Below are 25524 nucleotides of genomic sequence, written 5' to 3' on the forward strand. Positions count from 1 at the left end.
TCTAATATGTAAGCTCCATGGCATGTGCCATAAATACGGAACAATGTAGTAACAGTAACTACACAGGTATGAGTTTGAATCTCATCTGTGGTGTTTATGTGTGCACCTCAAAGATTTTGGCCCCATTTACATCCAGTACACATCTCAGTGCCTAACTTTAGCAGTCCTGAAGATATCATCCACCTTAGAAGCACCTGTTGCCAACCCTATACCATGTCAGTTCGTGCTGCATGTTGTAAATGCATAACATAATGGCCCATAAAGATTGTTAGAAGTTTGAACCTCACCCCTGCAAATGTGAATGTGTGTTAAGGTAAAATTATTTTTGGGATCTCTCACCCACTACATCACCCAGTGCTAGTATTTACATGGGCTGGTGATATTCCTCACCTTAGAGTACCTTGGGACAGCATCCATCCTATAAGCTCTGTGGTGCATTCGATAAATGCAGCACACTATAGTAGCAATACATAGCTAGGTCGAGGTTTGACTCTCAGTACTGGCAAGTGTGTGTCTGTCATCACTATCCTGTGTGGATGTTGGTGTGATTGTGTAATAACAGAATGCACTGTGGTGCGGGTTTTGCTAAATTATTATGTTGAGGACCTAGTATATGTCACAATGTCCACCTTACAAGGACAACAGATGTCAAACACCAGAGAGGCTGGTGTAGACAATCCATAGCCCTACATGTGACATTATGGATTGGTGAATAATATAGGCAACCCTTCTATTACTCAGAGAACACTCTCCACCCATTGTCTCATACACAAACACATTTGGCTAGGCAACAACCACTATATTGGTAGTTCACTGCATATTGCCTCACAGATAGTAACCATGGTGTGATTGCAGTGGACTACATGCCTGTTGGCCACAACAGTGCCACTGACATCAGAAAGTACTGTGATGTGTTACATCTCCTGACTGTGTATTATTCAGCAAGTAAAAGGTCATGGCACCCTGTTCCATCCCTGCAGTAGGCAAATAAATGCTTACAGTGGCCTTTTAGCTATGTTTCTCACTAGACGCCTGCAACAACTGTAGAGTCTGCAAATGTAACCCACAAAGGGAATACCATGCCTTATACACATGCCCTGTATAGACAGATGCCACTAACTACACTGAATACCTGTATCATGCTGTCAATGTAGGTGCAAGCACGATCTCAGTTCCATAGCTGGGTCTCACCAAATGAGGTCAGGAATACTACATCAGAAGATAACAATCTGTCCACACAACATGTCCCAGAGACCTCAAGTAAACTTCCACATGTCAAAGAACATGCATGTGGGACATGCGCACAATCCAAACACTGTCCATGTTATGGAATATAGATCACACACATGGGAAGCAATGCACATCACTGGTCACCCACAATAGTAACCCAGATGAGTGGCTGGTGAATACAATACCCACCTGTGGGGAGCACACCAGGGACTAAACCCCTGAGCCACACTGGAGACTATTGTCATGTGGCCTGATGCCAAGGTATTCCCTTTGTCTAGCCTTGTACAGCCTTCAGGCCCATTCAGCTACTACACACCTGTGACACAATGAACCTATGCATCTCAGTACTGGCAAGTGTGTGTGTGTGTGTGTGTGTGTGTGTGTGTGTGTGTGTGTGTGTGTGTGTGTGTGTGTGTAATAATGATTTTGAAGCCATTCATAATCACTACACCTCCCTTTGCCCTACTTTAGCATGCCCGCTGATATCATTCACCTTGAAATAACCCTTTGGCCATATTTCAGCCATATAAGCAATGTGATGCTTGTAATAACTGTGTAATACTGTAGTGTACAAAACTAGTTAGGTTGGAGTTTTAATCCAGATCCTGCCCACTGTGATAATTTGTGTGTTTCTCTGATTGAGAGTGTGTGTGTGTTCACATTGACACCTGGTTTTGTGGACTTTCACACTTGCTAGCTTCCCTTTCCCCTCCTTTAGCACGGTTGGTGATGTCACTCACCTTCAAAGATACCTTTGGACAGCTTTCTAACATGTAGGCTCCATGGTGTATGCAATAACTGCATAATACTGTAATAGCAGTACATAGTCAGGTAGGGGTTTGAAACTCAGTACTGGTCAGTTTGTGTGTCATCAGTATCCTGTGTGAGTTTTGGGGTGATTGTGTAATGATAGGATCCATTGCAGTGTGGATTTTGTTGCATCATTATATTCACACCCTATATGTCCCATTGTCCACATTACAAGGCCAACAGTTTTCAAACACTGTAGAGGTTGTTGTAGACAATCCTCAGCCATAAATGTCTACAGCCATGTGCAATTACTGTGTGACAGTATGGATTAGTAAACAATACAGGCAACCATTATAATACCCAGATACCATTCTCCACCCACGGATCATACACAAACATGCTTGGTTCTTACTCTCTTACTCACTTACTCCCTTCCTTTTTTGTCTTTCTGTCTGTCTGTCTGTCTGTGTCCCTCTCCCTCTCACCCCCCCCTCTCTCTCTCATGAATGTGGAAAAGTACATCTGTTTTGCATAGGCAGCAGCTTGAGTTTTGTAAGTAATGCTCATCAGCTGATGGCCTGTTCATGAATTGCAGTCCCCCACTTGCTAATTGCATGTGGAACAGATGTGGTATCATTCCTATAGCCAATTGCATGGAAACACACTCCTATAACTAAGCACTTCATGTGGGTGTTGGCCCTTTTCCTTCACTGTGAGCAGGACCCCATGTGGGTGTTTGGCAAACAGCATCACAGAGGGTAGTTGGATATACCTCTTACAACATACACTGTGGAGACAGGCCAACAAACAGGAGGGGGATGTTCCAGACATGGGGACAGAATTTAAGTATTGCTGTTCTACATTTGAAGTAATGTTAGTTTGACAGAGTTTGTGTGGATATGGCTATTCTACACAATTTAAAGTCTGGCATGACGGTGTTACGTGGTTGAGGAAACTCTCACCTATAGGACCATCTGCAGACTGGCCAGAGTTTGGAGTCTTACATGTGTGTTACTCACACATTTCCTATATTTAGAAATGCAGTAACATACTCTGATGATTGAAGTCAGTACATGGTGACATCCATGTGAGTTACTGACTTCATATCCCTCAGAAGAGATATGTCATAACAAACCCTGTTACATCAGAACATTTCTCAGTTTATCACAGCAATATGTCAATACTGGCCCTGTGTTTGTGCCTCCGTCCCCCAAGTCTGGCACCCTTTGTACATATATCATGCAGTAAGAGGTGCATATGTACAGAACATCATTATTTACTGACGTCATACCTGATAACAAGCCAGTGAGATATCAGACTGCTAGACATGTCATGTATAGTAGGCCTTATATTTGAGAACAAAACCTGGACATTCTACTGTAGTCTCTACGGTATTGAGGTCTGTGTACTTAGGTGATTGCTGACAGAGTATGTATTGTGAATATTTTATTCCTGTGTACAGACTGTGGTAGATGTCATTGTTCTTGGTCCTGTCCTGTCTGACATTGCATGCTGCCCCAGTTTATGGTACCCTATCAGTGTACATGTTTGTAGGGCCAGACTGACACATGTCCCATACCACAGTCAGGCATCAGACTACACCATGTATTGGCCCAGTATATGTAGGGTTAGTGTGTGAGTGGCACATATGAGGATGGTTTTGTTCACACAGTCCATATACTGTATTATTAATTAGGCTTACCATAATGTGACTGTGACTTTGTTCAGATTAGTTGTGGGTATGCACTTTCACACTGGTGTCTGTTACTCCATGCTGTTACATGCCTGTAGTGCCTGCTATATTTGCAAGTACATGTGTATTCCTCCATAGGAAACATGGATCAGTGTGTGGCAGTTTGCCTGTCGTTTGCACAGTGCTTTGTGACATGCCTAGCATAAGCAGCTCAGTGTATTTATTTAGTGTGATGTTATGTTTAGATATTTGTCAGATGTACTGTTGCCTGGCCACCATAAGTGTGTATTTCTGACAAAGCAGGGGGATGCTGTGAAGATGTATGTCACTAACTAGTGGGAAGTATGTGGGCTTGGGACCTCTGCTCCTCTGGTTAATATGTGTTAGGACAGACAGGACTGCGTGAATGCATCAATTGTGTGAGTTTATTTATTCCAGTATTTTTGTGATATCCCCATTTACATGGCTGTAAACATCCACTTTGTCAGGCCTGGTCCACATGTCTTACACTAAGGAGTTCTGTGTATACCTCTGGACTGACCAGATTGTGTCAGACTGTCCATGTTTATTGGTCATATCTCTGCTGTATTCCACAGGATCATTACTGTGATTTGTGTGGTACTTCACTATGATGATCTTATGATGTCTGTCAGTAACTGATGGCATACATGTCAGTATCAGAAGTGACTTCCCACACGTCTGTTAACACAACCCCTGTTACTGTAGCAACATTCTACATTTATACCTGCAATACTTACATTACATCCCCTTGCACTAAGAGGTTGTGACTATTGGTGCTGAGGTATGACTCCACTACATGTTATGGGCATATGTTTTACATATATCTATATATATATATATATATATATATATATATATATATATATATGTATATATATATATATACACACACACACACACACATATATATATATATATATATATATATATATGGGTCTACTGCTTTTCATCGAATACCACATATTCGAAAAAGAGCAGTAGAGCGCTCAGTTACACGAAAGTGCACTTATTCGAAAGTGCACTTTCGCAAACTCAGCTGCTACGAACGGATCACACCACAGTGGAGGACAGTAGGAAAACGTGCAATGTCCTCCACTGTGGTGCGGTAGTCTGACCCGTGCCCTAACCCTAAGGTCTGTGACTACCATACCACAGTGGAGGACAGGCTATCCCCTTACCATGACCCGTGCCCTAACCCTAAGGTTCGTGACTACTACACTAAATGGCAGTATGTAGCCCGTTCGCTGAAGCGGATTTCACGAAAGTGCACTTTCGATTAAGTGCACTTTTGCGTAACCCAGGGTCTACTGTGTGAGTTCGAAGAAGTATATTTTTGAACTTATACAGTAGACCCTTATATATATATATATATATATATATATATATATATATATATATATATATATATATATATATATATCTGGATCTACTTCAGTAAATCAAACTTTTACAAGTTCGAACCACATATGGCTGAGACCATATGTTCAAACTCATAAAAGTTCGAACACTGAAATAAAAACGCATAAAACAAAAAAACACAAAACTAAACATCTAAACCCCCCTTACTTAAATATACCAACTTCGAGATCGTACTACATTGTGGAAATGGGAAATCTTCCCTTTCCGCTCTGTACGGAGATCTCCATTCAGTCTGATCGAACCATGGGCAGTCACCACTGCACCTTCACGGCCCCAAAGGTGGCTGTGCTGGGGGTTGAGCAGGAGGAGCATGCTGACCCTCTAAATCTGCCACACAGCCCTCAAAGTGGCATAGCCGATCTCCAAACTCCATTTGGAGCTTGCTACACACCAATCCCTGGACCTGATTTTGGGTGACCACTCCCAGGGCGGAGCCCCATCCCCCTGAGGTGGTTCCACCCGAAAGTGCAGGACCAGTGGACGAGGATGTCCCAGGGTGGGTCCCAGGCATGCTGGGGCCTGGTGCCACAGCCAGATGAGGTGAGAGAGATGGGTCTGCTGGGTCCGGCCTTCCCGTACATGCTATGGTGTTGCAGTTTTAAAACAGATGGGGGTTAGTAATAGTCAAGACAATCCAGGATTAGTTATAACAGCATGCATAGATATTTCCATTAACCCAAAACACCAGATTTGGAACAGTTGCATAGCAAACAGAACACATGAATATATGGAACCACAGTGCCCGTTACAATGGCATGAAGATTACATTGATAGCAATAGGCCACCAATGATAGTATTTCAACATGGAACATTAATAGAAACACATTTCAATATTTATTGAACAATAGGGCATATGTCCCAACATTAGGTTTGGTGTAAACATACCCATTGATTTGTGTATTTAGATTATTCTTGCAGATATGGTGGGGGGATGTCAATTAACATCTTATATATATATATCCTTGTAGTACTCACAACTTTAATGATCATTGCTCTAATCATTAAGGTACAGGTATTATTACAATACCCTATGGCCTTGGTTTGTGCAGTGGTATGTTTGTACACAGTGTATACTTCAACTGTCTTATAGCTAAATTCTTACATCTCTTACCTGGTAGACCTGTTGCAGGAATATTTGTTAACACTATCTGACTGTTTCTACACACATTCCCAGATTCAAAGTTAATATTATGCACATACCTCTCAATCTCTTAATGCACACAATCTGGACAAAGCTTGACAAATAGGGACGTTTTGAATATTGCTGTCATAAACTTGGAGAGTTGCATGAGTGACAGGATTTGTTTTAATATACATTTTCTGAAGGTTTTGAGGTCTGAAAATGAAATGCATGTCATTATTTCATGACTACAATTCTGAGATCATCCCACTGATTTGCCAGGGGGACAGAGGCACAGGCAGAAAATATGAGCCAATTATCTGGACATTCTGAAAAATCGGTACGGTTGAGAGGTATGATTATGCATACAGCTTACTACTACTCCCAGAATTCGAACCATGGCTATGTCTGCTAAAAATACAGCAATTTAAGTCACAGTAGAGTGTGCTATTTGGATACTGCTGTCTATCTTTTCAGTGTTTTCTGTGTAAGTCTCTCTTGGTTGTACAACCTGACCTTGTAATTACAACAGTCTTATACAGACATTCCTACACATATTTTTATGTAGCACAGTGTGAGAAACAGTGGTTGACTCTACAGTACTATTCTGATATCATATGCTACTGAATGGTACGTCAGGCCATACTGTACCAGAGTAAACACTACCAGTCCAGGATTTAAATCTTTATTGGCAGGCACAGTTTTCTTATCTAACAGACCTGTGGAGGGAATGTTTGTTAACACTACCTGACTGTTTCTACACATATTCCCAGATTCCAGTTAATATTATGCACATACATCTCAATCTCTTAATGCACACACTCTGGACAAAGCTTGACAACATGGAGGTACAAATAGGGACATGTTTTGAATATTGCTGTCATAAACTTGGAGAGTTGCTAGAGTGACAGAATTTGTTTTAATATACATTTTCTGAAGGTTTTGAGGTCTGAAAATCAAATGTATGTCATTATTTCACGACTAGAATTCTGAGATCATCCCACTGATTTGCCAGGGGGACAGAGGAACAGTCAGAATGTATGGGCCAATTATCTGGACATTCTGAAAAATCTGTACAGTTGAGAGGTATGATTATGGATACAGCTTACTACCACTCCCAGGATTCGAACCATGGCTGTGTCTGCTAAAAATGCAACAATTTAAGTTGCAGTAGAGTGTGTGATTTGGATATTGCTGTCTATCGCTTTAATGTTTTCTGTTTAGCTATCTCTTGGTTGTAAAATCTGATCTTGTACTTTCTTATACAGACATTCCTAGACATTTTCTTTATGTAGCACAGTGTGGGTAACAGTGGTTAACACAACATTACTATTCAGAGAATGCAACAATAAATGCCATACCACAGTAAACACAACCAGTCCTGGATTTAGAGCTTTATTGCCAAGCAGTTACTTTTTTTTTAAATATGACCTATATGGGACTATTACTGTCATATCGTCTGGTTTATTCAGTACAACCCATACAACAGTTTTTATACTGCCAGGTGTCTTTCTACTACTTTATATTTATTTAGTATGACTACTACAAGCACGATTGTTACTCACCAGCCTCACAATGCAGCCTTTGCAGCCTACTAGCATGGGCTTCCTGATTCACAGCCCGCTCAGATGCAGCTGTAAAGGAAATAGAGACATATTTAGGCATACCTATCCATCACATACACATGCTGGAGTTTAGTAAACAGTAATGGTATGACTACTTACACACTGCTGGGACATCACCCCTTTGCCTTGCTTCTTGGACCCACTCGTCCAAGAGCTCCCTCTTTCTCCGCTTCAAGTCGGCATAGTGGTGCCTGACCTGCTCACCAGTCTAAGGGATACCAGTGGCACTGGTGAGATCACGGGCAAGATTATCCCAGGCTTCTGCTTTATATTGGGAGCCCTGGTACTGGCCCTGCAGCAGTCTCTCATCATGGTTTTTTACCAGGAGTCTTACCATGACCTTGGACTCCTTTGTGCCCCAGCGCTGTCCCCGGAAGCACAATCCCTCTCCAACACCTGCCATCCTTCCTACAGTGGGAAGCTGCAACCAGTTATGAGTTGCATTCCTGCCTATGGGGTTTAAATACAGCTAATTTCCCACCCTTTGCCATGATTGGACGGTTTTGAATATGCTGATCTAAGCTAAGCCACAGGCAAACCTGCTTAGCTAAGGTTGGCATTGCTTAAAGTGACATGTTCAGCACTGCTTACCAATGGGCAAATCCACTTAGCTGGGCTACTCATTGCTTAGCAGTCATATTTACACAGTGCTTACACCTGGTAAGCAGACCTGTGCAATGGTTAGCATTGCTTATTTTTCATTTTATAGACTATCTGCTGTATGGCATTGATTCATTATTCATTGCATATTATACATTTGTTTACTGTCCCTGACATCCCCCATTGTGCTTTCATTACATTTATTCATGTGTGACTATACTGTATGGGGCACTTGTGTTTATATGGGGATTTCACAACTTTATTAAACTGACACCTCACATCTGGACCTAATGCAGTACTCCGGTTAATAAATATATGTTATTTAGTAGGTAATACTAAAATAAAAATGTTTATGTACTGCTTTCACATGTAAAATGTGAATTGGTTACAGTGGGGATCAAACCAGGAATGGTTGCTTACAAAGCATATGCTCTAAGCACTACACTATTGCAATACTGCTGGATGTCTCTTGCTAATTACCTTCTTGTGCTGTTTAAGCTGGACTAAGCGTAGCTAAACAACTGGCGCAGCTAAGCTTAAACTTTATCGCATTTATAAAAAAAAAAAAAAAAAACAGTTTTGTTGTGTTATTTTATCTATACCCTTCAGAATATCCCTACTAATGCTGAACCTGTTATTTTATCAGCTTTCTGCTTTGTGGGACAATTGTCCCTTTTGGCTTTGTCCACATTACTTATTCTGACGGGTTGGGAGGTGTGCGCTATGTGCTTATGCTACCTGTATTATCCTAATAACTTTTGGCTTGGTAGCATACCACTCACCCTCTTAGAGCAAAATATCTGGACAAAGCCTAAAATGATGAGGGGACAAATAGAGACAGATTTTAAATATTGCTCTTACAAATTTAAAAAGTTGATAGAATAATAGGTTTTACATTAGTATGAATTTTCTCAAGGATGTGTGGAGTCTTAAACACAAATGTTTTGTCATTATTTAATAACTTCAATCCTCAGCTATTTGCCAGAAAGGTACAGATTTTAGGGGGAACACACCAAAAATATGAGGCAAAAATCTGGGCATTCTGCGAAAATCTGTACAGTTGAGAGGTATGCTTGGTAGGGATGATTGTCCCTTATGACTTTGACCACAGATTTGTTTTCCTGACAAGTTGGGGGTGTTAAGAGCATTCTTGCTAATTTTTAATTGCCGAAAGGCAATTTTGGAGTGCAGGGGGGGTGTGTACTGTGAGAGAGCTCTGCTGTCAGACACACCCCCTGCGCTCATACATGGAACCATGTCCGTTTTAGAGCATGGCAGAGCACCTTCGTAAATATGCATGGAGCGCTGCTGTGCTGAACAGGAACAGTCCCTGCCATGCAGGAATAACTTATTCCTGCACAGCTGCTTGCTGAATCTCAGGGAGTGTTACACATAGTGGTTACAGTAATATATGCAGAATATATATGTCAGGAATTTAGTTGGTTTGATTACAGTAACATATACAGAATATATACATAAAAGCAGGAATTTAGTTGGTTGCCAGATGAATTCAGAGTGGCATCCACTGACACCCAGGACCATGTCTGCTAACACACAATGTCCCCAGTCTCCATGGAGGATTGTCACCTCCCAGGATGGTGATACCCATCCCTCCCTGCCACTGCGTCAATCATCCGAGCTGGGCCTCCTAGGCCACAGTCAGGGCTTCATCCATCTATGCCACTGGAGTGGCTTAGAGTATTTATGCATACATTGAAGAATATTGAAGTCTCCTGAGGAATGAAGTGAAAAAAACTAAGAAAACTAGTGTAAAAATAAACTAGATGGCCCAACAGAAAGCACAATGAGATAAAACTGAAAATTTTCATTCTCAGTTTTCAGCTGTTTCAGTAGGAATAGGTAATGAAAACTACTCATATTAATCTGAGATTTTTCAGATACTGAAATAAATTACAGTTTTAAAGTCTGTGTTTTCAACAGCTATGGCAAAAAATACATTTGTGAATCATAGTAGTAGTAGTGCTGCATTCTAAGAAATGTTCTGAACTTTGCAATGAAAGAATTACATGTATCTTGGTTATTTTTAAAAGCACTTCCTGACCTCATGTTTGCCTGAATTAAGTACCAAAGTAAATATAAATGCTGATTTTCCCAGCACTTTGTATACTGTTTAGCTGTGTTTTTGACAAATTAATAATCAAAAATATAAAATAAACTTACAGATACAGTATGTCTTAATGAGAAGTAGTATTTCTATAAACATATTAATACATGTGCAATATAGTTGTAAATGTAATAGGTGTTATTTTCAATAACTCTTCAATGGGACTTAGTTGAAGCTGACTTTTTGAAAGTTATTTTTTTGGAATAGCAAAAGTCAGGATTGTATATCTCTTATGACTTAATCACTTTGAGGCCACAGGAGACCAAAGAATATAATAAAAGAAGTAACATTGACATTATGCTTAATGAACTTTATGGCTGCTCTTCAGCAAAGCTCCTCAGCTTGCTGCTATTTTCTCAAGAATATTCATAGATACAGTTCTAATCCCAGTGGGCAACTGGGAATTTTATCCAGCACTTTTAAGTGGAAAGGTCTTTGAAGGACTACTTTAGGCTTATGAGCTTGACTTAAACATTGAAACATCTTCATGCAGTTGCATAAGGGTGTATTAGATCGAGACATGTCTTAATACTCTTTCATAGGCTCATAAACATAACCTATTGCATTATGTGAGAATCAAACTCTGTGTCTGTAAGGTAAACACCTTAACCGTTATGCCAACCTCCCACGATATATTCATAAGTCTTTATACCTGTAGTTATAACATTAATTCATATCAGACAATATAATAGATGGCTAACAGCAAACATTACAGAGAGGTGCCCTGGTGTTAACATTAGTGCTAGTCTCAGTTTGCGGTTGAAAATGTTATTATTTGATGTACGTATTTAATGTCCCCCTTGTACATTAACATTTGATTAGGTTAAACAATGAGTAAATTAGGTGTAATTTAGGTGGCTGCATAAATTTGTGTGTGTGTGTTTACACCCACGTGTCTACAACATTTCTAGGTATATCGTTACTCAGACAAACTGCTCGAAGGAAAATTTTATTGATTTTCTTTCTTTTTTCATTTTTAGACCAAAGCGAGAAACAAAAGTTAAGCCAGAAAGGTAAGCTTCACCTTGTTTGTGACATTTGTATTTCCAGATTGATGATTTTTTTTTATAGCATGATATTTCAAGCTGGTAAAAAGGTGATTCCTCTATTACTTTACTGCTGAGCATTTTTCAGGAAGGTTGTGCCAAATTTCTAGACAATTTGGGACTATTTTTAATCCCTGTATATAAAAGGCTACACCTCTAAAATGGTTTGACATATTCTCATGAAAATTTTCACAGGAGTCTAACAGAAACAATGCCTATAGTAGTTCTTTAAATTGTGGTGATAGAGTCAAATGCAAAGGAATGACTGCATCTTGAAATTTAATAAAATAACTAATTCCGGAATGTATATTCTACCATAACATTTAGAAAAGAAAAAAAGTCTTGTTATTTTTTTTAATATATAGATGTGCAGAAATTGTTATACCTGTAGTCATAACAATACTGTTTTTTACAAGTTACAGACAGTTACTGGAATATAAGCTCAGTTCATAGATGCTCAGGCATGCTTGCTTGGGTTGTTATGTACTCATGTTTATTGATGTTCATCGTGTTACCCTGCTGCAGTCATCACACTTAGGTTATCCTGTCATTAGGCGGTCCCGCAGTCGGCCTGAATTCCAAAGTCTTGGTCCGGTGTCGGTTGCTGTCGCTTCTTCCCTGACGTCAGTGCGCCAGGGGTATATAAGAGGCATCCAACGCCATTTTATTCAGTCTTTCTTGCCGTGCGGTGCCCGAAGCAGAAGCAGTTCGCAAGTGCCGGTCGGCTGACACCTGAGATTTTCGAATCGAATTTCAGTCCGAAGTCTTCAAAGCTAAGTACCCCATTGGGGAACCTTTTCTTGCCTCAGTTCAATGTCAGAAAAAGTTAACAATTGCATTTTTTGTGGGAAGCAAATACCTCATAAGGACTTTCATTCTTATTGTATACCTTGCCTAGGCCCAGACCACGACGTCACTGGTTGTCGGTTTTGTGCTAGGTTCAATAAGCGAACTATAAAGCGGCGCTTTGATTTCGCACGACACTACCTTGGTAGGAAATTTAATTACACTATGCCGCCGGAGCAACCGACTACCGGTGTGCATTAAAAACTCAAAGACAGGCAGCCTAGATCCAAGCCAGGCTGGTCGCCGGTTCTCCGGTTTTCAGTGAGTCGCCTACACAGCCCCTGACGACCGCAGAATTGGAACCCCAGACCGCTTCAGATTCTCAAGCAGAGAGTTCTAGGCTGATACAGCCATTTTCCTTAGGCCCTACCGACAACATCGAAGAAGGAGAAGCCGGTGCTGCGGAAACACCTTCGGTTACAGAAGGTGTCTTCAGACCGACTACTCTCACCATAAAATCTTATGCTAAGCTTAAGACACCTCTAAAACCAAAAAATACTGCACATCAGTCTCCAGTTCAAGGCCCCATGCCTAAGAAACAGATGCTTAAAATGGTTGAAGATTTGATTTCTTTAATCAGGGGTCCCCCCCCCCCAGACAAAAGGCCTAGACAAGAAGAGGATTATGCCTCCTCTGATCAAGTGTCTATTTTCTCAGGCTCCTCTGAGGAACAGGATTACTCCTTTCCCCCTTATGAAGATTCTGATGCTGAAGAGTCCATTCCCTCAGCTTCTCCCCCTGAAGACTATTCCTTTGGGGAAACCTTGCATACCACGAGGAAACATTTCCACTGGGAAGGTCAGGACTACTCTGACTCAAAGAAAAGGCTCCGAGAGTTTCTTTTACTCCCCCAGCACAGACCACTTGCTATCCCTCCAGTTTTAGACATTGTGGATGATGTTTACTTAGAATCTAGTCTAAATCCAGATTCTCTGCCTCCTGCTCCAGCCAAACCAGATAGATAATATAGAGTGCCTGACTCACACAAATTCCTTTGCAAAAGCCCTGTTGCTGACCCAGAGACAATCTCCCAGGGTCCCAAAGGGGTTAAGGCTTCTATGGCTAAAATTTCTGCACCCTCTGAAAGGGACTCCAGAGCACTAGACAGATGGGGGAAGAAGGTTTACACCTCAGCCACTCTAGCTATGAGAGGACTAAATTGTCAATTTCACATGCCGAAATACCAGCAATTCCTAATGTCTCAAATAAAACAAAAGATGAGCACGCACCCTCAGCAGTCTGAATTCAAAGAAATGCAGGATCTGTTGCATGCAGCTGAACAGGTGGGCAAACATACTTTACAATGTGGATTTGATTCCTTGGAAGCTTCCTGTAGAGCAGCTGTTACTGGGTATGTTATACGTAGGCATGCTTGGTTAAAGGAACAAACTCTGCCTGATCATGTTAAAGCAAAGTCACTAGATGCACCCTTACAGCAGGATGTCTTATTTGGGGTTAAAGCAGAAGAGGTTTTAAAGAAAATGGAGGATAAGGCAAAAATCTATGCAGACGGTCAAAGATTTCTTACAGATACAACCCCCACGCTTCAGCAGAAATTGGCCAGTAAAAAATTGGTCCTTTCCAGCTTCTGACAAACCACAGAGGGGTAAATACAGATGCCCAAGGAGCAGAGGACAAGCACAAATCCCTTACATACCTCGCCAATGGGGCACTGCAACACAGAAGGGAGGAGAAGACAGGTTCCAAATTACTAGAAGACAAACACAATGACTTAAACCTCAAACTGCCAAGCATAAATCTCCTGGCAGCTCCCTTGGGAGGAAAATTAGCATTTTTTATAGACAACTGGTGCATCGTCACAAAGGACAAATGGGTCCTAGACATTATCTCACAAGGATACAGATTCCATTTCCACACCTTGCCAAGGATAAAAGGAATGCCTAACTTGCCTCAAAATCAATGGGTAGAGGCACAAAAACAAATTACAGCTCTCATGGACATGAGAGCCATTCAACTGGTACCTACACAGGAGCAAGGCCAAGGTTTTTACTCAAGGCTGTTTCTAGTCCCGAGAAAGGACAATGCTTGGAGACCCATTCTGGACATTTCAATTCTAAACACCTTCTTGCAAGTACCCAAATTCAAGATGCTAACACTACAGCAGCTTTTTCCCATGTTGGACAAGAAAGCTTGGCTAGTAACGTTGGACCTCAAGGAGGCATACCTGCATGTCCCTATCAGACAAAATTGCAGAAGATACCTCCATTTCATTGCAGGTTCAACCCATTACCAATTCTCTGCACTGTCCTTTGGCTTATCTACTGCACCCAGGGTCTTCACAAAATGCCTGGCACCAGTAATTGCATACTGCAGACAAAGAGGAATTCAAATATACCCATACCTGGATGACTGCCTCATCCAAGCAGAAAGCAAGGACATTCTCTTACAACATCTGGCTTTTGTAAAACACCTTTTAAGTTGCCTAGGGTACACAGTAAATGAAAAGAAATCAAAACTAGTGCCCTCACAAAATATGACATTCCTGGGTGCCAGCTTGAATACAATGGCCCAGATGGCTTATCTGACGCCAGACAAACAACTACAACTAACTCAATACTTCAAAATAATGGCAACAAAGACCTAACTCCCGGCAAGAAAAATTCTGCAGGCCTTGGGCTTCATGGCATCTTGCATACTACTAATACCATTTGCTAAACTGCATATAAGGAAATTACAATGGTACCTGAAAAGCGTATGGACTCAACACAGCCACAGCTTGGAAGCAATGATACATCTCATTCCCTGTCTTCAACGGGAGTTTCTATGGTGGTCTCAGGCATGTCACCTCAACAAGGGTCAGCCTTTCACCTTACCCCCAGCCAGGCAAACTATGACAACAGATGCATCGGACTATGCCTGGGGGGCACACATGGTAGGACGGTGCGTTCAAGGCACATGGACTGCAGATCAAAGGAATCTGCACATCAATCAAAAAGAAATGCTAGCTGTACAGAATGCTCTGACAGCCTTCAAGGACCTCTTACATCCAGGACAGCTTATAATAAGGACAGACAACACCACAGTAATGTGGTACATAAACAAACAAGGGGGTACACACTCCTACCCTCTATGCAGGCAAGCAATGACCTTGTAGAACACAGCACTGGCTTACCAAGTTCAACTACAAGCTCAGTTCCTGCCAGGAAAAAAGAACATGTTGGCAGACGACCTAAGCAGAAACATCATGGATCCCCACAAGTGGAAACTGGATCCACAAGTATTTGCAATGATAACTCAAAAATGGGGGTGCCCAGACATAGACCTGTTTGCCAACCCCCAAAACCATCAGCTTTCAAAATTTTGCACAAGGACATTTCACCATCAAGCTTGGAAAGTGGATGCACTCTCATTCAGTTGGAAAATGCTGACATATATGCCTTTCCTCCATTGCCCCTTCTCACAAAGGTGCTGCTGAAAGCCAGGATGGAGAGACCTCGAATGATACTCATTGCCCCAGACTGGCCACGCCAGCACTGGTACCCACTACTAAGGAACATGGCCCAGGGCCCACCATGGATTTTACCACAAATTTCTCATCTCCTCACACAGCAAGGCAGTCAGATTCTACACAGCCAGCTCAAAACCTTAAATTTGGCTACATGGCACATCACCTAAGCAACCAGCCAGCCTCTCTTTCACAAGCTGTTATGGATGTCATTCTGGAGGCCAGGAGGCCCAGCACCAGGAAAGCCTACTCAGACAAATGGAAAAGATTTTGTGCCTGGAACCAAGCTAAAGGCCAAAATACCCTTCAGCCAGACATGCCTCAGATTCTACAATATTTAACTGAGATGTTACACAAAGGACTTTCTTTTTCATCTATTAAAATCCACGCCTCAGCTATATCAGCTCACTACAACATGGATCCTCCCTTATTTTCACATCCACTTCTAAGGCAGTATCTCAGAGGGGCAAAAAACATTAGGCCTCCCAGGAGAGCGCCAACACCAACTTGGGACCTAAATTTTGTTTTGGAAAAACTTACGCTGCCACCTTTTGAGCCAGCTTTCTCAGCTGACTTAAAGTTTATAACATGGAAGACTGCCCTGCTACTAGCAATTACTTCAGCCAGAAGAGTCTCAGAGCTACAGGCACTAATAGCAGTAGAGCCTTTCCTCATTTTTCATCAAGACAGAGTTTCTCTACGAACTAACCCCTCCTTTATGCCAAAGGTGGTATCCAGTGTGGCTCTAAATCAAACCATCCACTTACCCACCTTCTTTCCAAATCCACAGAACAAAGGAGAAAGACTCCTGCATTCCTTGGACATTCACAGGCAACTACGTTACTACTTGGATAAAACTAAGGCTTTCAGAAAATGTGGCCAACTTTTTGTATCCTATGCTACAGCATCACAAGGAAAGGCTATCTCAAAACAGACCATTTCCAAATGAATAGGACATTGCATATGTTTTTGCTACACCCATCATGGAAAACCAGTTCCTGCTAGCATAAGGCCCCACTCCACCAGGGCAGCAGCTACATCTACAGCCTTCCTCAGGGGGATGCCAACCAAGGATATTCTGGAAGCTGCAACTTGGAGTTCAGTACATTCCTTCACCAAACACTGTCACTTACCACTTTACTCTAAGACTAGAGCTGGCTTCGCCACTGCAGTTTTGCAGGGCCTTCTAGCCTCCTCTAAACCTGTTTGACTCCACCTCCCATCCTTAGCTTTGGGATTCTACCCAAGTGTGATGACTACAGCAGGGTAACACGATGAACATAGTACAGTTTTGTACCTACCATAAATGTAGATGTTTGAGTGTATACCCTGCTGCAGTCCAGGTTACCCTCCCTCCATCCCCTCTGACCTAACTAAAACCTTTCAATACCTTAAAATCTGATACAACCTTTGTGGTGTATTTGCTTATAGCTGGAGGGATGTTTTGTTTGTGCTAAGCTTTTATTATTGATACTATCTACTGACCATCTTTTGGGGGTGCACATGAAATCTGGGGCAAGTAAAACTGAAGAAAATGGCGTCGGATGCCTCTTATATACCCCTGGCGCACTGACGTCAGGGAAGAAGTGACAGCAACCAATGCCGGACCAAGACTTTGGAATTCAGGCCGACTGCAGGACTGCCTGACGACAGGATAACCCAAGTGTGATGACTGCAGCAGGGTATACACTCGAACATCTACATTTATGGTAGGTACAAAACTGTACTTTTGTTTGTATATTTATTTTTTTATTTATTTTAATATTTATCAGATAGGTGGACTGGTTAAAAGGCCCTTTTCAGCCACTTCTTAGTCTCTTTAGGAGTAGTGAGGCACAAGTAAATAGAATAAAACATAAACTTATGCTATCATATCAACATGAAATACAATAGTAACTTCTTCTTCTTCTTGTTTTGGCTGCTCCCGTTAGGGGTCGCCACAGCAGATCATCTGTTTCCATTTCTTCCTGTCCTCTGCATCTTGCTCTGTCACACCAACCACCTGCATGTCCTCTCTCACCACATCCATAAACCTTATCTTAGGCCTTCCTATTTTCCTGTTACCTGGCAGCTTCATCCTTAACATCTTTTTCCCAGTAACAAAAGGACAAAATGTAAAAACAACAGAAGGCAATGTTAAGTGCTACCACAAAATAGGGCAATAGGACAATGTATAAATAAGGATTGCTTTGAGACTGCTAACATTCTTATTAATGTGCAAAATCTTTTGGTATGTTGCTAATTCCACATTTGCATGCTAGACCAGGTAACATTGTGCAGTAAGCAGATTTATGCATAAATTGTATACCCAGTGTCTCTAAAGCAATAACATTTATATTTCTGGGGGGAAAAATGCTTGATTTTGAAAAGATGTGAGAGCTGGTTTCTGCATAATTTCTGTAGGATGAAGACTATTTCATTAGGCTGGGCATAATTTGGACAAAGACATTTTTAGTAGAATTTCAGTCTTAACACATTGTCATTATAAGCACAGGTATTGTGGTTGCTGTGGAAAGATTTAAAGGCAAAAAAAGAACATGTATGAAAGTTAATCAGTTTGAAAGCTAAAGTATCATGAATGTCCAGTGTCCTGCATTCAATGAATAGCCAGCTTATTTTCTGTGAAAGTAGGCAGTAATGGGTTCTGGGCTTAGCCAAAATATAAAAGTAAATAAATCAGTGAAGGAATTAATAAATAAATACGCATATTTTGTGTGCAGTGTGTTTGCAGTATTAGAAAATAGTTATAAACTGAACAATCTGTTTAGAGTAAGTTTGTTTATACTTTCAATTTAACAAGTTTTGGGTGGTCTGAGATCACTCCATCTTAAAGAAGGAGTTACACTGACTTTTTACTGCCAGTTGGTGATTGTTCTTTTTCAGGGATACAGTGACTTCCATGTGGGAATAATGATGGTTGGGAGGCATGGCGACATGGATTCTACATGAGGTTTGCAAACAGGCACACTTACTGGACACATTATAGTGGGGCAGTGTCTTATGTAGAGGTGATTAGGTGCAGATATAAATAAATGCAAGCTGAGGGTCATGCTGCTCAGTGCTAGAAGTCTAAATCTCAAGATGCACTCGCTTGAAGCACTCCTCAAAATGAAGAACATCGACCTTTGCGCTGTAACAGGGACTTGGTTTAAAGCAACAGAAATCACCCCTGTGCTACCAGGCTATAACTCATTCCACATTTGTGCTGTAATGGAAACCTGGTTTAAAGCAGCAGAAAACACCCCTGTACTACCAGGCTATAACTCATTCCACACCTTTCAGCCCCAAAACATGGACTGAAGCTCCAAAGGTGGTGGCGTCTCCATATTCTTAAAGGATATGCACACCTCCAGGCTAGTATCCCAGCATGATACATCTGAGATACTTCAGGTACAATTAACATTGGGTAAGATGGTGATCCAGGTCATAGCCTGCTATAGGTCCCCCAACCATGTCCCTAGATGCTCACTCCACATTCCTAAGCACCCTGGAATCTGTACTAGGAGACTTCAACTACCCCACCATCAACTGGGAAAACAAATCAAGCACCAAAGCACTGGCCCAACGCTTCCTGGAATTCATCAGTTCCAATGCCCTGGACCAGCTCATTCTGATCCCCACTTGAGGAAGCAACATCCTTGACCTGGTTATTACTAACATGGGTGACCATTGCGCTACACCAATAGTCAGTCTCTCCCTGGTCAGATCCAACCATAAACTAATCACCATGGAAATCCACATCTCACCAACACCCAAAGGTAACCACCTTGAAAAACTTCTCCAAATCTGACTTTGGGCTCCTAAAAACAGAGGTGGCTATCTTCACTGCACCCATGCCAATGGAAAATAGCTGCATGACTGCCAAATCATACAACAATGCACTGTACAAACATGTACATAACTGCATGGAACTAGAAATACTCAACAGAACCAAGACACTCGCCTCCAAAAAAAGGAAGCCAATCTGGTGGTCCCCTGCCATTAATAAACTCTATAAAAGAAGGAAGAAGCTGTTGCAGAAAACAGAGAAGTCCCAAGACAGGAAAAACTCCCTTGTTAGCCTCAATAAAAAGTTGAGATGCCTCATCAAATCCTCCAAAGCCAACTATGAAAGCAGAATTGCAACAGACACTAAAAACAATCACTAAGCCTTGTATAGTTATGTCAAGAACCTCCACGTCAATACCCAGATTTGCTCTGAGTTACTGCACAACAGTACCTCTTATACTGAGCCAACAGATATTGCCAACGTACTGGCCAACAGAGTCAGTGCCAACTTTACCCCTCTCCCCCCCTAAAGGACCAATCACAATACCAGAAGAATGCCAGGCACCCAGCATTACTGCAGCACAGGTTAAAGCAGCATTGTCCAAGGCCAAGAATACAGCTTCCATGGGACCCAATAATATCCCTGGCTGTATTCTACGTGAACAAAAAAGTGAATTGGCACCACATCTGTGTGCCATGTTCAGTCACAGCTTCACCTCAGGCTTTGTCCCTACCGAATGGCACACTGCTACAGTCATCCCTCTCCATAAAGGGGGAGTGACTACAGACCCTGGAAATTATCATCCCATTACCTTGATGAGTTTGATATGTAAGGCTATGGAGCGCATCATCATGGACCTGATTAACAAAGATATAGGAAATCTCCAAATTCTAAACCCCACACAATTTGGCTTTATGAAAGGGAGATCATGCCTGCTCAACCTGGTCAATTTCTTTGAGTCAGTCACTAGGGCTGTGGATGAAGGTAAGGCAGTGCATACAGCCTACATCGATCTGGCCAAGGCCTTTGATACCAGTCCTCACTCGGGAATTATTGATAAACTCATCCAAACTAGGCATCAACCCCTGTATCACTAGGTGGGTTGCAAATGGGCTCACAGATAGAACACACAGTGTGAAAGTAGCAGACTCCAAGTCAGACTGCTGACCAGTCATGATTGGAGTCCCACAGGGATCGGTCCTGGGTCCTCTCCTGTTCAGCATCTACTTCTCAGAAGTCCAGGCCAACACAAAGGGACTCTGGTTGACCAAGTTCACAGACGGCTGCAAGTTGGGAGCCATTATTAACTCCCCAAGTGATGCAGACATCCTACAGAAAGGCCTCACTTGGACCAATACATCATCATCCCCTTTGCTAAAAACTCAATTCCCACTAATTACCACATCGATGAGAGCCCACTGAACACTTAAGGTGTTATAAGAGATCTGGGGATGCAGGTTGACAGCAACCTCTCCTTTGACCACCACATTGCCACTGTGGTCAGAAAGTCCTTCTATGTGGCACATCTTATTACCAAGGGTCATCATCTCTCTCTACTCTTCCTTCTTTAGACCAGTCATTGAGTATAATGCTCCATTTGGCATGCACCTCACTAGACACCTACAACAGCTGGAGAGGCCACAGAAGTACCTCATGAAGATGATCCTAGGCATTAAACACATGTCCTACATGGACAGACTCAAAAACTTCAGCTGTTCTCTGTCTCATATTGCCTACTTAGAGACGATCTCTGCTTGACATACAAAGCCATGTCTGACTCAGCTCTGTTAGAAATGCTACATCTAAAGAAATCTCAATCCCTCCACACCACATGCTCCAGGGACCTCAGCTTCATTACCACAATCAACAGAACATGATGGAGGGACAGGTTCCTCTCCAGAGACTGCCCATGCTCTGGCATAGACTTCCCATACATGCCAGGGCACTTCTATGGACTAGGCTTGTAAAGGCTCCAGGGCCATTAGCCTAGTACACACCTATGAACCTATAAATCATTTAGCTTACTATACATTGTCGCGTTCGATTCTCAGTTAGAGCGTCTTCTGTATGGAGGCATGCTTGAATGGGCGTGCCTTCGTTGAAGGTTGTGCGTCAGGGCTGGTAACTCGGCACGTAAAAATCAACTACCAAACATTAGCGGACCAGAGTTCAGCTGTTGCGACCCCTAACCGGGATAAGCCGAAAGAGACAACAAGAGACTGGCATATTACAAAGAAAATAAGAGATAAGAAATATGTGATCAAAAGTGTATGTAGGTTTTTGTCAACTTTTGTCCATAGTTCTTTAGTCTTCCAACTGCATATTTATGACACGTGAAGAAGATATAAGTATGGCTCATTCTTATAACATGAGAATATTTTAGCATTTTTCCAGGTTAATATTAGTAGGAAAAAAAGGAAACAGTGTCTGTGATTTATATATAAATGCCTGTTTATAGAAGTAATAGGTATGGGTTTATTCTGTCATCATTGAAGCAAATTAAAGTAAATATGAAGTGTTTTTACTATGCAGCATATACAATCTGGTCATAAAAACACATCCGTGACTAAAAGAATGCTTAATGTCCTTCATGATAAAATTGAGTGGAACATCAATTAATGTGTCACTGATCAAAATTCACTCCCACACCATCTAGCTTGCTCAGCACATGCATTTTCAAGATACATAACCCCAACCTGAAGCTAACATTGTTCTTCCCACTAATTAGCATAAATTAGTATATAATTAGACTGGCATATGAGATCACATGAATGCAGCATTGCTATTCTTAGCTGCAGACGTGCAGGTGCAACACCAGCAGGTGGTCCTGATGGACTGAAATCAAAATAACTTTTGAATGTCATTGTTTAAGGTCAGATAATTGTCTTGTCACCTTAACATCCTCTTCAGTGCATAATTCCTCAAAAACATGCCATTGTTTTTCGCCCCTCACAACCAGTTAGGCTTACTAATTAAACCTTTCTTTGACATTTGAGTTCTTTGTTCTCATTGCATCTAGCTAGCAGTTACGTCACACACTGACATGGCCTTCTTGTCTTACTCCAAGTTCTTCACATCAATAGGATTTTGCTTGTCTTAGTGTATGCACACGATGCAGATGACATTACAGAATAAGTGCCATATTTTAATGTCTCAATTCCAACAGCAGTTTGTAGTCTCCATAAGCACGCTGTCTCAATATGAATAAAATAGCATTTCATAATCCAAAATTACTTTTTCTTGTACCTTGGCTCAAGCATATTGAGATTCTCCACAGTAAGCTTTCTAGGTTTTCTGTTGCTAGCTTGTTATGTTTTTATTGGACTCGGCATCCTCATGTACAGGTCCAGGGATTCCCTTATGCTTTTGCTGCTTGTATGTCTCACTTAAGTTTATTATGTTGCAGATGTACCACCTGTCTTTATAAAAATTTATTTTTATTTATTTATTTTACATTTGTTGACCGGGCTAGTCTAGCTGGATACATTTCCATTTTCAGTAGAGGCCCGAGGAGAAAAGCTCCACATAAATTTGAACAAAAAACGTTACAATAGACAAGCAAATGGACAAATCATCATAGATGAAAAGACAAATAAAAAATATAGTACCCAATAACAGATATATACAAAAAGAGGATCGCATTTCTAAAAATAACATTAATTAGCTAAAATAACATCAAGAACAAGGCACAATAAAAACAGTTTATTATATCCAAATGAAAGTAAGGCAAGTTGTCAGCTGTGATTCAGAGCCATTGGCTGCTGACATGTAAGCTACCTACTGAAGATAAGTTAAGTGTGTGGGATTGCAGAAAAAGTGATATATAGACATCTTTAGTTGTGATGAGGAGGACCTCATTATTGGCTAATTTATGTCTCTCAATCACTCTTTATTACTGTCCATGTTAACAAGCACTTTCTGGAAATAATTTCCTCTGGTGACCCATGCATCACGTTCCCACAGGGATCCTCAGCACTCTCACATACACATTTAGAACATAAATACATGCACACACATGCTTTCACACAAACAGATGCTCAACATCACCCATCCACTTACCTGCACACACACACACACACACACACACACACACACACACACACACACACACACACACACACACACACACACACACACACACACACACACACACACACACACGTGCAGACACATACACCACAGACATCCACTCAATATCCCCCCACCACATTTGATCAGACCTGTGGATGCACTTACCTATTTACTCCCCTAACCCACACACACACACACACACACACACACACACACACACACACACACACACACACAGTCGACTGACCCCATTCGTTCACCTGCAGTAATGTACATACATTACAGCCCCCTCACTATCACTATGGCATTGCTAAACCTTGCTCCACTTACCTGCAAAGTGTTTTGCAATTGACTTGAATGGGTGACTGCTATCTAGTGTTCTCTCCCATTAACTTGAATGGGTGACTGCTATCTAGTGTTCTCTCCCATTGACTTGAATGGGTGGCTGCTATCTAGTGCTCTCTCCCATTGACTTGAGTAGGTGACTGCTATCTAGTGTTCCCTCCCATTATCTTGAATGGATGACTGCTATCTAGTGTTCTCTCCCATTAACTTGAATGGGGGACTGCTATCTTTTGGCACTATTAATTTATGCATCCAAGCAATTCTCTGAATCATTTGGCAGTGTAAAAGGTTAGCTGCAGGCATGTCCAGGTGGAGAGCACAGGAATAATTAGCATTAGTCATTTCCCTGAATTGCTTCCTTATCTTGCAGCGTGGCCAGAAGAACCACCCTTCATGGAAAATCACTGTGATTACAGTGAGGACTGGCTGCTGTTGTTGTGGTATGTTTTTCACATTAATTCTTTCTTTATTCCAGCTAAATGCACAGTAAATACCTATATAGTCTTGCAGGAACAATGTCCATCTTCTTCTTCTCCAGGTCTTCCTTCACTCTGGTTGATTCACTGACTTATGGAGCTGCTGCTGCTACTGCACTAGACACCAAATTCATTCTGTAAAGATAACATTTTGTCTGACTGGGAGTTTGTCTGCCCTGACTTTATACTACATTCAATAGCTCATTGGGTAAACCTGTTCTTACTAATACAATCTGGGATCTTTTTGTTCATAATGAAGAAGGTGCAGCTTAGCAAATCATTTGCCTCAGTTAAAAAAAACATTGCTATAGATTCAAAAAATTAAATATTATTTGCACCACTATTTAGACATTTTTGGGTCACTTGTATTTTTCTCTGTGGTAAGAAGCACCTTGCTATGCCACATGTGATATATGATAATAATATTAATTAGATATATGTTTGTTGATGCCCTACAGCATAAAGAATAACTTGGTTGATAACTTGCACACAGTTGATACTAAATTACATCAGAACTCAAGCCATTGTTAAGTTACACACGTACAATTTCTGTGGTTTTAGTATGGTCAAGACGTACCATGGTAGTTAATATGTACTGATTATATTAGCATACTAAAACCACATTTCATAAAGAAACACACTGATGTTACATTATGTTGACATTCAATGCACTGGACATAGACCATTGAGCTTTAACACCATACAAACAACTGTATGTCTGCAGTCACTGCACAGAGCCACTATAAGTGTAACATCTGATCTCAGATAAAAAAAGATGGTACCGATGTTATTTTATAGTATGGAAAATTTTTAGGAATGCATCATACAAACTACAGCTGAAACACTGTCACCAGACTACAACACCTAAGGAATGATTTACACGGGATGTGAGAGCTATTCCTTATGCCCCCTTATTTATATA

The 25524-nt window shown here is 41.3% G+C and overlaps 1 protein-coding gene across 2 annotated transcripts in view; it reads left to right on the forward strand.

Annotated features, from left to right (window-relative positions):
- The window catches only part of VEGFB (vascular endothelial growth factor B), a 299457-nt gene that overhangs the window by 230343 nt on the left and 43590 nt on the right, over window positions 1–25524 (forward strand). For both annotated transcript variants that reach the window (XM_044075732.1, XM_044075733.1), the window contains exon 5: window positions 11564–11596. In XM_044075732.1, the coding sequence (XP_043931667.1) occupies window positions 11564–11596 (33 nt within the window). The remainder of the gene's footprint in view (window positions 1–11563; window positions 11597–25524) is intronic.

This window comes from Protopterus annectens, chromosome 6.part1 (genome assembly GCF_019279795.1).
Source record: "Protopterus annectens isolate FY-2018-M chromosome 6.part1, PAN1.0, whole genome shotgun sequence".
Lineage (NCBI taxonomy): Eukaryota > Metazoa > Chordata > Ceratodontiformes > Protopteridae > Protopterus > Protopterus annectens.